We start from the raw sequence: 12733 nt of genomic DNA on the forward strand, positions 1-12733 counted from the left end.
GTTCCCATCACTGCCCATTCAATATAAACCTGCTTTAAAGAACCGTCTGGGCAGAGTGGAAACAGAGATCACATGAGACTTTGACGTGGACAATTGCATGCTACGGACAAAGTGCAAAGCCAAAGTCTGAGCACCGAAGTCTGTCTGTGATCTCCGCTCTCATGATACTAGCCCCGTTCTTCTCCTTCCAAGCCCCTATCACCCGTGGCTGCTCAAAAGGCAGGGCAAGGCCATGTCTGCTGGGCTGCCCCCATGCAAACAAGTGGACTATGTTTTGTGGAGTTGAAAGCAAGACAAATGCAGCCAACTCAGCCCAGCCCCGAACACTGCTGCGAGCCCCACTTTTCGGGTGTCTTGGGTGTGCTCAGGCTGCTCCGAGGCAACTACGATGCCTCACATCCGAGATGCATGCAAGAGAGAGCAAGGGGAGGAGGTGTGCTCCTAGGCAGTGCCCGGGGCTGGTGGAGGCAGGCCCAGGATGTCGATCCCAGGGTGAGTAATTGCACCACGGGTCACTCCCGCACAGCTGGAGGCGGAGGGATGGGAGAAACCGCTGCACTTTGCCTGTCGAATAAAAGGTGATGCCAAGAACATGAGATCCAGGGGAGGGATGACGGATCAGCAAAGAAGGCTGGATAGTTCAGAGAAGATGGCTGGGGGTAAATGTGGGAGAAGGAATTCCAGCAAGGCTGACCACGGAGGGATTTCCACAACCGCAACGGCGTCCTTGCCTCTATTCTACGTCGCGAGAGTCAGTGTGGTCTGGTGGGGGGTGCACTACACTGGGAACCAGGAGACCTGGGTTCAGTGCCACCGATTCACCTTACAGCCTTGGGCAAGTCCTTGCCATGGTGGTGCACACATGAAGCCCTTCCCTCCCTCTCCAAGGGGGTGGTTTTCATAGACATTTGGGCTGGAAGGGACCCCGGAGGATTGAGTCCAGCCCCAGGGGCGGGAAGTCAGCAGGGATCATAGGATCATTGTCGTGTTTGAGTGGAGAAGTGAACTCAGGCCCACCATGAAGGTTCATTAGATGTGCCTTCAGACCGGATCTGATTTCTATGGTTTCTCTCTGCCCAAAAAGCCGTCTCCAGCGCCATCAAGAAAGCCAACTTTTGTACCAGATAAGAGCCTGAGGATACATGCCTGGCTCCAGGCTCCCCAAATGGCTCTGAAAGTTTGCATGTTGGTAGCAACGAACATTTTTTTTTACTCTTAGCTTTAAAATCAGGAATTTATTACCCACAAGAGCTTGCCTACAAGCAATGTCTGGACTGGAGAGAGAAAGGAGCAATGCCATCATCTGCACTGTGGCAGAAGCCACAGGCCCAAATCAAAGATCAGGGCCCCTTGGTGGTAAATGCTGTACGAGCATCTAACACAGGAGCGGTCCCACTCGCAGCCTGGGCGTAAAGCCAGAGACAACAGGTGATTACAACAGAGACAAGGGGAAGGAGAGATCAAGACCGAGACCACGGAGAATGACGGTTATCTTCAGGGCGAGTGTCTGGACCGTGCCAATAGCCCGACGCACCTTTCCCAGCTGCAAGGCAGCGGAGGGCAATGGATGCCGGGAAGTGGCCAATGCAAAAATGAAGGCAAACCCTTTGTGGCACGAGGCAGGCATAAACCGAGGACCGTGTTGCTCTGCGGTACATTTGTGAGGAAGATGGAGTCGAAGCAAGGAACGGAGGGAGAAATGAATGAACACAACGCTGGCCGTCACAGCCGTTGAGGATAAACATTGCAAGGACCACGACTTGCTGCAGGGCGCAAATTAGTCAGGTGCTGGGGTGGAGGAAAATCTCCTCTGTGGTCCGAACGGCTAGATTTAGTTCATTGGAGAAAAGAAAAAGAAACAATATTCCACCCTCCAAAGCATCCCGGGGCTTCGGCAGCTTCCCCGCGGTACTCGGCCGATCCCGGTGCCAGAGACATCCAGAGCAAATAACTGCCTTTAAACAACACACCGGGCTGCTAAGGGACAGCAGCATGCTTCTGCATCTCGTCCCTCCCGAGATGCAAACGCTTGAAGAATGAAGCCGCGGTAAAGGCAGGATCAACTTTACTGACCGCACGATCAGCCCAGGAACAACAGGGCGGATAGATGGTGCCTCCGACGCAGTTCAGGGCTGGCGGGTGGGAACCTCCATCCTTCGGTGACCTCCCGCTGAGAGCGACGGCAAACGGCTCCCCGAGGCCAGCGTTTTGTACGCCACGCCGTGCACAACTCGAACTGCCGAGGACCTGCTTTAGCTCCCGGCCGTTTCCTTCCTCGACAATGATACGGGAAAGGGGTCTCAACTACCTGGGCGCTGACTCCCAGCAGCTCATTTTATTCATTACATTAATGTGGCATCCACTGGAGTACACCAACAAGTTGTTGGCCATGAAGGACGCGCAGTAAAAGCATCCAATTTATGGAAATGGCTTGAAACAAGAATATCAACGTGGCCATCCATGCTTAGTGTCCTTTCTCAGGGGAGTTCCTACTTGCACCAGAAGCTACCTAACTAAATAAAGCATTAAAAAAAAAAAAAAAAAAAAAGAATAAAAATCGAAAGCAGCCAATTAACCTTTGAAATGCAAGTCATGTTGCCACTAACGAACAGCATCCCATAACCTTCTAATTAGCATGGGTGTGTGATGTGGCAGCCAGAGACAGAACTGGGTCAGTCAGTCCCATGAATGTGCTGAACAAGGGTATCGGATTCAAAATAATGACTAACGTCCCTAAGCAACTGGCTTCCAATTATCACCCGTGTGCTGGTTTCTATTGTTTGGCTCTTCTACAGCTCCAGCTCCAAGCCTACAATGTCTTGTGAGGAGGCTATCCAGCCATTACATCTTAGGTTGCCTTCAAAAATAGCAGGCCCTTTAAAAAGAGGGTTCTGCGTATGCTTGGGCGTCTGCTTGGGAAGAAACCGTCTCCCGTGTTTCTCCGTGCTTTGATCGGTTTACCGGTTTCTATGGATTGTATCTGAAAGGAGACCTAGCTACTGAAAGACCCAATTCTTGGCTTGCCATTGAAGCGACCTGGGATCCATTCATTAGGAGAGCCTGTTAAGCAACCATAATTAACACCAGAGCAAAGTGCCAATAACAAAGATCGGGAAGGGTTTCAAATCCAAAGAAACTTTCCCAAAGTTTCGGGGCCTTTGGTTTGTGGCAATATGCTCTGCCTCGTCTCTAATTAACACCATGAGCCGCGGGGTAAATGAGAGAGTCCGTCAGTTCTTTGTCTTGTCTGACGGGACCATTGCTACCAAGGCTGGTGTATCCTGGGAGGTAGTTTGTATTGTAATTACAACGTGGGCAGGGAGCGAGGCCGTGCCAGCCCTGCAGGTCGCATCCTCGCTGGACACATCTATAAAACAGGGGCAATAAGGCATCCTTGCCTCAGGGAGCTTTAACTGCGGAGTGCCTTGCTGCAGCCAGGACGGAAAGCACAGAAGTGGTAAGCTTTGCCAGGCTCCCAAGCTGGAGGGGGTGCTGGGCAGAGATCCAGCAGCTGGGTAGTCTCTCAGGCAGACTGTCCCTCCACAATCTGGAGGGCAGCCTTGGAAAAGCTCATGCAAATGCTACCATCAGGGCTGTACCTGCTGTGTGAACAGAGCGAGGCTGTTCTCAATGGTGCTGAATAACAGAACAAGGAGCAATGGGCTCAAGCTGCAGCAAGACGAGGTTAGATATGCATCTAGCTGGGGTCATCTAGACCCAGCACTCTTTCCTGCCTATGCAGGGGGTCGGACTCGATGATCTATTGAGGTCCCTTCCGACCCTAGCATCTGTGAATCTATAAGAGAAATTTAGGTCGGATATTAGGAAAAACTTTCTTACTAGGAAAGCATTGGAATGGGTTACGCAGGGAGGTGGTGGAGTCTTCATCCTTGGAGGTTTTTAAGGTCTGACTTGACAAAGCCTTGGCTGGGATGCTGTAGTTGGGGCTGGTCCTGCTTTGAGCAGGAGGTTGGACTAGATGGGACCACCTGAAGTCCCTTCCAACCTGAATTTTCTACGATTCAATGACGTATAAAGGTCTATTGCCATTTTAACTTTCATGGCATACGTTCTTCAGTACTTACAAATAAAAAAAGACCACCTGCCTAGGCTTGGGATAATGTTGTGAAGTCTCTGTGTGTGTGTGTGTATGTATATCTATAGATACACACACACACACACACACACACCTCACAACATTGTTGTGTGTATATTTATGTACACACACACCCACCCCCCTGCACACCGGTCTGTCTGTGATGCCTCCAGTTGCTTTCACAGAACAGAAAAGCCAGGAATGAAAAGCAAACAGCTGTTAAATCATGTTAAAAAGCAAAGAGCTGGGGAAGAACTGAGCAGCTGGCATGATGGCCAATGGGATCTGGAGACAGAAACCTCTTGGCCAAGGGCTGGCCTTCAGCCTGGTCAAGGCAACCAGCTAATGGCTATTCACTGAAACGAGTGGAGGAGTTTCAACACTACGGACTCCAGCAGCACAGCTGGCAGATGCCACTGGTCTCAAAGGGTCACCGAGGCCAACCTGGTCAGAGTTGTAACCACCTCCGAGGAAATCCCAGAACACGGACCCAGGGGTTGAGACTATTCGCCGCTCGCGGTGGGGTTTGGCAGACCATTCGCAGCACGTGCTCTGCACCAGGTGCCGATTGCCGTGGCAGGAGAAAGCAGCCAGATGCACAGGGTGGTTGGACACCGCCTGGCCTAGCTGTGCGAGCTCCCCCACAGACAAAGACTTGTCACCAGAGCAGTGTGGACAGGGATTCCCCTTTCAGGTTGCTCCTGATTTCTTATAACCGTGTCCCACTTCCCCGTGGACCCTTAGGGTTGGAGCCCTCGTTCCCAGTAAGCTTTGCCAGGCTCCCAAGCTTAATGGGGTGCGAGACAGAGATTCAGCAGCTGGGTTATCTCCCAGACAGACGACCCCTCAATCATGGACAGCCTAGGAGAAGCTCATGCAGCTGCTCCCCCCAGGGCTGTGCTTGCGTTTCGGGGCCACTAAGCTTAAAAAGCACCGGCATTGTGATTAAGCTGATTATTTTGGCACCAAATGGGGTGAACCCCAAAATACCCATTCCCACCTCTATTCCCCATGTCCTACCCCAAAGCAGCCTACCCCCTTACTTCACTCTTAAGTCTCTGCTCAAACCTGCTTCTCTAGTCCAACCTCCCACGGCCAAGATTCGCATAGGGCTGGTTGGGTCGTGAGCTCTGAAGTCTCCCAGGCTTTGCTCACAGAAGCCCAGAGCTTTCCAGTCAAATAACCTAAAAGTCTGGCTGTGTTTGCTTTCACTCGAGCATCATTTTTCTGCCTAGGGCAAAGCCTTGGAGGTCGTCCAGTTGATATTAGGCTGCCGGGGCGAGGTATTTAGAAGCCCGGCTCAGCTCGGTCTCATCCCTGCTGCACGCTATAGAGATGTTTCGCAGTCATGCGTGTTCACAGGTTTCCCTTCACAATTTTTCCTTTTTACTGTACCCAAGTTGTCCAGCGGCTAGGAGCAAAACCGGCTGGAGTCTGCAGCTCTTTAGCCAGCGGCTTAAGAAGCTTTTATTGCTATTGGCTTCGAGACGGTTTACCCAAATCGTGTCCAGGCTGGGAGCCAATATAAATCTGCAGACTACAGTTGTACTCTATTAGGAACAAGGACACAATTATCACGGTTTAGCTTGTGTAAGCTGTCACACACGCTCCGCAATACACCTGTGCTTTCTCACTGCCGCTGATCCAAGGATTTCCCTCATCGTGAGTCAACAGACTGTCTAGGGACCAACAAAAGGTATCCTTGCAGAAACACAGCCGCCCTGGCAAATGAATGGACCTATTCAAGGGAGGTGTAAAGGGAGGAAACAGACATTCATCCACCACGCTATTCAAAACCTCAGACCAAAACGTGAGGGCGATAAAAGTTCTTTCATCATCTCGGAGGCCACCTCCGTGTCTCTGGACTAGCTGATTATTGCAGGTTTGCTACTCAACTCTTTTAGGTAACCGTTTTGAAAGAACAAAAAAAAAAAGCCACTCAGTGAATAACGTGGGTCTGGCAAACAGATAGAAGTGGAAAAGCAACCAGGGAGATTTATTCGATCAATTTGGTTTGCTGTGCATAGCCCACATGCTGCAGCGCATCGGAGAAGAAAGCCCCTTTTCCTTTGCGTTCTTGCACTTAAGGGCTCCCTCCATGACACGGCACTGCCTCTACTAGTCGTGTCCGAGGAGGCAAAACCAGAAGGCAAATCAGCTCAGAAACCTAATTTGACTCTGCTGGATGCGTTCCCCATGTCAGCGGTGCGCACTTTGGGAAGGCTTTTGGTGGGATGCTGCAAATGGTTAGCAAACTCACCGAGCAGCACTTTCCATCGCTGGCAGAGAAGCAGCGCACAGTGTTTCTGAGCACGTCGTTTGTAAACAGCTGGGGTTAACCAGCTTGTCCAAGAAGTCTCGGGGAAGAGCAGCTTCCTGCACAACAACTCAACTGATTTCTGGCTCCCTGGGTGACTTAGCTCTCTCCCCCTCGTCCCGCTAGCCCTCAGCTCCAGTGGGCCGGCGGTGAGGACGCACCGTCCTTCGCTGCAAACGCTGTCCCTTGACATCCCGCTGTTTCCTGTATTACCTACAACAGCAGGCATTTTCTTCCTCCCTTTAAAAGGCTTAGAAGAGAGATGGACTCATCCCACAGTGAGATCAAATCAAAAACCTTTGGGAAGGGTGGTGCTCGCTCCTGAAGGGAGAAAGACGGGACGATTTCTTTGCTTTTAATGTGTCATAAGAGTGGGCTTTGGAGTTTGTTTTTTATTGAAAGCCATCAAAATACCTACGAGACAACTTGTTAGCTTTGGGAAGCATTCATATTGGAGCATGAATTGCAACAGTGCATCACCTAGAAATACCCAGGGTTATGCTCAAAGGCTTTCACAGCACTCCATGTAGCCCAGGGACGGGAGACAGCTTCCAGTGGAGTAATTCGTGCAAGGAAAGTCAAAGCTTTGCCTAAGACTAAATATGCCCCATGGGCTAGGGTGGTAAAGGGATGCCAGTTTCTGTAGTGAAGGCACATAAGGGAGCGATGGGGTTAACATCACACCATGCTCAGCTTGAATGACCAGGTCCCCCTGGCAGGCAGGCTGTCTGGGGGGCGCTTCTGGCCCTGACCCATACAACGGATAGCACACGTGTACAGACCCGCAAAGACAAGCACGCACGTAACCATGTACAGCGCCAGGTCCCAGCCTGATCCTCTGTCCTCGACCTGCCAGGGAGCAGCTTATCTCCAATGGATCCCCTATTCAAAATCCTCAAGAGCATGGACACGATGCTATCTGTGAACGGCACTCGACCCCGAGGATGCGAGCCGTGCCCCGCAAACACCCGGTATCTGAAATTCAGCATCCCCACAGCAGGGATTTAGATCTCATTATATAGGGATTTAGGTCTCATTATATAGGAGGCAGGGCACAGGCACCAACCAGGACAAGGCGAACGTCACTCACCTGCTCGTGGTACTCGATCCCCATGCTCAGCGTGTTGATCAGAATGGCGATCATAATCCCCCGGTTGAAATACTTGCTCTCCACGATCTTTTTCAGCTTGTTGCCGAAAGCGGACCACAGCCTGGCCACTTTATTCTTCTCCTTGGGTTTCTTCTTCTTCTTCCTCCTCTTGTTCCTCTGCTGCTGAATCTGATCCCGCTGGTCCCCGTGCCGCAGGTCCTGCGTGAACTCGTACACCCCGTTGTTGTCGGAGTCGTAGCTGTCGGACTCGCTGAACTCGAACTCGGGGTCCTCCAGGATGCTGGCGCAGTAGGGGCAGTTCTGCAGCTCGCAGGTCAGCATGCTGGCCTGGGGGCTGGGCAGCGGGCACGGCACGTTCAACCCCGACAGCCTGCTGGAAGCCCTGCGCAGACCTACGGACAAGGGACACGCACAGGGTTAGCAACTCACGCCTGCCTCCCGAAATCTCCCCACTGTCGCATCATAACCCGGGCGCCTAATGATCTCCAGTCGCCCCATCACACGTGAGGGGCTTGATGCTTGAATGACCGGGGTGGGGTGCTAGGGTCTGTGTTTGCTGCAGTCTGGAAGAAAAGGTCTTAAGATCATTAAGTCCCCCCAAAAATTATAAATCTACCAGCTGCCTCCCAATCCCACAGAGACCCTATTTGCATCTTGTCCCTAAGACTGCCGGAGAGCCATTTGCACAGGGACCGGTGTGCGCTCTGGCATCCCGGGGAAAAAGAACGGCCCGCCACATGCTCTCAATTCAGTCTCCATCAAATCCAGCGCCCTAACCTCAGTAGCAGTGTCACGGGCACTATCAAAATGTTGCACCCTATTTAGAGGATGCTTCAGTTTAGATGATACAGGAGAGTGGGGGGGAAGTGGGGCTGAGGAGGGCACCTGATTAAATACCTCCGGTCAAGTATGACCTCTCCAGACTCCCTCGCCTCTCCTCGCTTCATAAGTTTATAATAAATTCACTGCAGACAAGACACAGGGGGAGCCCTGGATAAGCCCAGATTTTTTAATCAAATAGGCTACCGAGTGTACAGTGTGGCATGGGGAGAAATGCAGGGAGCCCCTGCAGAAACTGGACCAGGCAGGGCTATCGCCGACCCACCTTGGAAGACGCGTGTCCACGCGGGGGCCCTTTCCCAGCCAACATGCAGGCGAGCCACCCAACAGGGATGAAACTGGGGTTGACCTGACCCTGCATGGAAACCTCTCCTGCTGCCTGAACTGGGATCCTGTTTGCAGTTCGGAGAAGCCCAGTAGCACCATAAGTGTCTCATTGACACTTATGTCATAAGTGTCTCATTGAATTCCTGCAACTGGGTCTGCTGGAAGTGACTGGTTTGGGAAGGGGGTGGACATGTTGGCTCCTGATATCATTCTGACTAGGTTGAGAGGTGGGTAACTGGGGGATTTGGTGGTTTGCATCAAGATGTTCATACGTGGCCAATGATTCTAGGTAGGCGTTTTCTATACGTGGGCCTGGTTTTCAGACATCCCTTCTTCCAGGTGCTCCAATTTGGGCACTCAGGACAGCGGCTATTTTCCAAACCTGGGCCCCTTTCACTGGGAACTGGACCAAGACCCACAAACTCATTTCCCGGGGGCCATAGAGAACCCATCAGCTGATACGGTCATTGGGCCTAGGAGCCCCCAGCTTCCTACAGTGCTACGCGGCATGGACATCCAGCACGCCAGGACCTTCTAGAGGAAACCTGCAGAAGAAAGCTATGGTTTTGTTCATGCCTTTGAAAGCCAAGTGATAGCGAGGACTTGAGTCTGGCCACTTCTCCAGCCATCAGGCAGAAGTCACAAGCCTGCAAAACTTGCCTGCTCATCTCATGAGAGGGGCCTGTTTGGAGGTGCTTATGCCCAGGTGCTTACACCCAGCTTTTGGTGCAAATCAGGTGCTTATGCCTAGGTGCTTATACCCAGCTTTTGGTGTGAATCAGGTCCTTATGTGCATGGTGCTCACGCCCAGGTGTTTATACCCAACTTCTGGTGTGAATCAGGTGCTCATGCCCAGGATAGCAGCAGTCTGAGCTGCTTCCCCACTCTCCTAACTCACATCTGGAGCCATTATAGCACCCCCCACCTTTGCTCGCTAAAACAGTGATTTAGACCTAAATGGACAGATCGGGTGAAAAGCAACGGCACAAGCGGTCTTGCAGGTACTAATGTTTGAGGCACATGGCTCCCATCTCCTCCGTGCCATCAAAGCGTTAAAAGTTATGTGCAAAACACTGGCGCCGCAGATGTCTTCAAAATACCAGACTTTCCTTGGCTGCCTGTTAAAATAACCTCACAGCATTGCAGGGCACATGAACTCCTAGGAACAGGCTGTGCTATTTTCTTTTTGTTGTTCAGATCCACAACAAAGGAGAGCGAATCCTTTCCCACAATTGCATCTTTTCTAGCAGACTCCAGGCCTCTTTTTTTCCAGATGGGGCTGAGAGCTCCCTGGCTGCTAATGCCTTGTTAATGCTGGCAATTATCTTCCAAACGCTCCTGTGCTTTGCACATCCCTGGCACTGCCTGGACTCGGCTCTGCTCCTTCTTCCCAGCTGGGAGAGACAGGGGAAACTAGTCACTGCAGACCTTTTCTTATTCAAATCCAGAGGGAGGCCAGGACTTGTAGGTGGAGCTGGGGGACCCAGGGTCTCACTGCAGTGTCCAGCTGGTCCAGCATGCAGGGATTTCCTGCAGCTAAGTGCAGGCTGGAGCCCTCTTCAGCAGGTGGGATTTACCTTGGCTTAACCCCAGGCATGGCAAGAACCAGCAGCAGTGGGTTTACAAGTCATTAGCAGTTGCTAATAGAGGGGGACCAAGGTCTCTAAGGCTCCTTGCTCAACTGGATCGGCATAAACACTACCTGCTTCCTGGTTCCTGCCCCGTCAGCATCCCTGCTAGAAGGAGAAGGGGTTATTTAATGTCTCATCCGCACCCCAGTGATGCCTGCCCAGCTCCACTTTCAGCAATGGGGTAGAATCATGCATCAGGCTGGGCAAAGTGGAAACCAGACCTAGGACCCAAGCAGTGCATCCTTCTTCCCCAAGATGCCTGGCAAGAGCTCTCAGCATCGTGCCGTCCATCGACAAACACGTGCTGTGCTCCAGCACTTTGGCGAGACAGAAATGGTCGCTGATCCCGAGCTTTGGCATCCCGGAGGGGGAAGGGTCTCTCTATGAACGGGATGCTGTTGTTGCACGATTAATAGCACAAATCCCAGCCCCAAATTAAGGTGGAGTGAGGTCAGCGGAGGTCCCTGAATTAACACAGGTGCAATGGAGAGGAGAGGCTGCCTGCAGAGCCTTTGGCATGGCTTTCTCTCACGTAAAGCACAGAGAACATTGCTCCCCGTGCACGAGGCCTTCTCCAGCGTACGCTCCGGCTGACTGTTCAGCGCTTTCTTTACCTCCCGCTCCCAGACCTTGGTTGAGCGGGGGCAAAGTAAACACATTCCCTCCCGAGCCCTCATTAACTGATATAGCAAAGGCCGTGCCAGTGATTAATACAAAACCCTGGAATAAGCAGCAGAAGAACATGACACATAACATTCCTCTGCTCCAGGGGCGGTCAACCTGCGACACGCGTGACAAATAGCAGGGGCAGCTTGTGTTGGGGAGGGGACGGGCAGCCCGGCAGCAGATAGGGCAGGGAGTACAAAGCAGAGCAGTGAATCAGGCAGGGAGCACAGGGAAGGAAGCAGAAAGCGGAGCGGCAGGTCTGGAGGGGAGCATAGGGCTTGGAGCAGCAAGCAGAGCAGCAGTAGGGTAGGGGCAGGGGATTGGAGCAGCCCTTGGGGGAAGACACGGGGCTAATTTGTGGCACATCTGCCAAAAAGTTGGCCCCTGCTGTTCTACCCCACCAGAGCATTTCGAAGGATACATACTTCCACCCATGATCATGTATATAAACACCCCGCTATTTTAGCCAGCTTGTACACTCGGTTACAAACAATGCCGATGGAGAAAACACCATCCAGCAGATCTCACAAACACCCTTAACTCTGACCCTCCGAGCACGCCAATTATTTTTTTTACCCTACACGCCGCTACAATAAATACCCGTCTGTCTATAAATGCAACGCTGGAACACGCAAGCATTAGACAAGTAGCAACGTTGGTGCCTCCGGAGTTACTTCCTGGCGGCCGAGTCTCCAGGATCCACTTTTCCCCCCAGCTTTTATGTCCGACCACACAGGCTGGAAAACTTCAAGAACAAAGAACGCCCCAAATCTCGCACAATCCCAGGATTCCTGGAAGCGGGTGCCCCTGATTGGGACAAGACTGCAATATTGGCAATGCTGCCGTGGCTCGACATGGGGTGAAACGAGTGATGCAGATGGTGGAGGAGCTCCCGAGATGCATGCCTATTCATCTTTAAAGCTGACAGACTTCTGATTTAGAAAAACTCAGTGTTTGCAGTGGGCTCACAGCCTTATTGCTGTGCAAGGAGAGGGGAAGTGAAGGGTATCCCTGGCTAGGGCTCCTCCTGCTTCCAACCTGCGCGCTGAACACCAATGTGCAGCCAACTGGGGCTTCAGATCCAACCCCAGAGATACCCCCTGGAGCAGCCTGGGGCTGGGGGACTGCCTGCAGCTAGGGACAGGAGAGCAGGATTTGGGATCTTTATAAGCATCTTTTAAAGGCTAGCCATCAGTGTCTATGGCAGCAAGGCTGGATGCCCCCATCATGAAATTTTCCACCGACATAACTAAAGCCATTGCCTCTTTCTAAGGCCATTGCCAGAGAGAGGCAATGGCTTTAGTTATGCTATGTATAGTTTCCCCACGTAGTTATGCAGGGAAAGAAAGTTCATACCCACAACCAGAGTCCATGGGGAGAGTGAACACCCAGATCTGGGCCTTTTTCCAGTGCAGGGCTCACCAGCCCTTGGTCCTTTGATGTCCAGGGTCGTTACTTCCTTTTCCACTGGGGAGGGGAGGTCAGGGGAACTCAGCCTTCATCTCCAGGGTCCAGACCAGAGGCCCCAAGTTAAACAGTGGAAGATCTTCCCTTCCCCAGGCTACTTCCTACCTTTCCTGCTGCTCAGTCCTGGCCCCATGCTGCTCCAGCTTCTTTCAGCCTACCTGCCTCAAGCCTCACCAGGTCTGGGCTGGCCTGCAATCATTGATTGCAGCTGCTTCTAGCTGCCCACCTGTCACACCTGGGGGAAGTAATTTAGGCCCCTCATTAACCCTTTCCACGCT

The 12733-nt window shown here is 52.1% G+C and overlaps 1 protein-coding gene across 6 annotated transcripts in view; it reads right to left on the reverse strand.

The window, feature by feature from the left end:
* The window catches only part of CACNA1H (calcium voltage-gated channel subunit alpha1 H), a 192761-nt gene that overhangs the window by 109970 nt on the left and 70058 nt on the right, over positions 1-12733 (reverse strand). For 5 of the 6 annotated variants that reach the window (XM_019494553.2, XM_019494550.2, XM_019494551.2 and 2 more), the window contains exon 8: positions 7504-7916. In XM_019494553.2, coding sequence (XP_019350098.2) covers positions 7504-7916 — 413 coding nt within the window. Of the gene's footprint in view, positions 1-7503; positions 7917-12560; positions 12612-12733 lie in introns of those variants that run through there. The other variant, XM_059716435.1, reaches the window with a different exon arrangement.

Source organism: Alligator mississippiensis, chromosome 13 (assembly GCF_030867095.1).
Source record: "Alligator mississippiensis isolate rAllMis1 chromosome 13, rAllMis1, whole genome shotgun sequence".
Taxonomy (NCBI): Eukaryota; Metazoa; Chordata; order Crocodylia; family Alligatoridae; genus Alligator; species Alligator mississippiensis.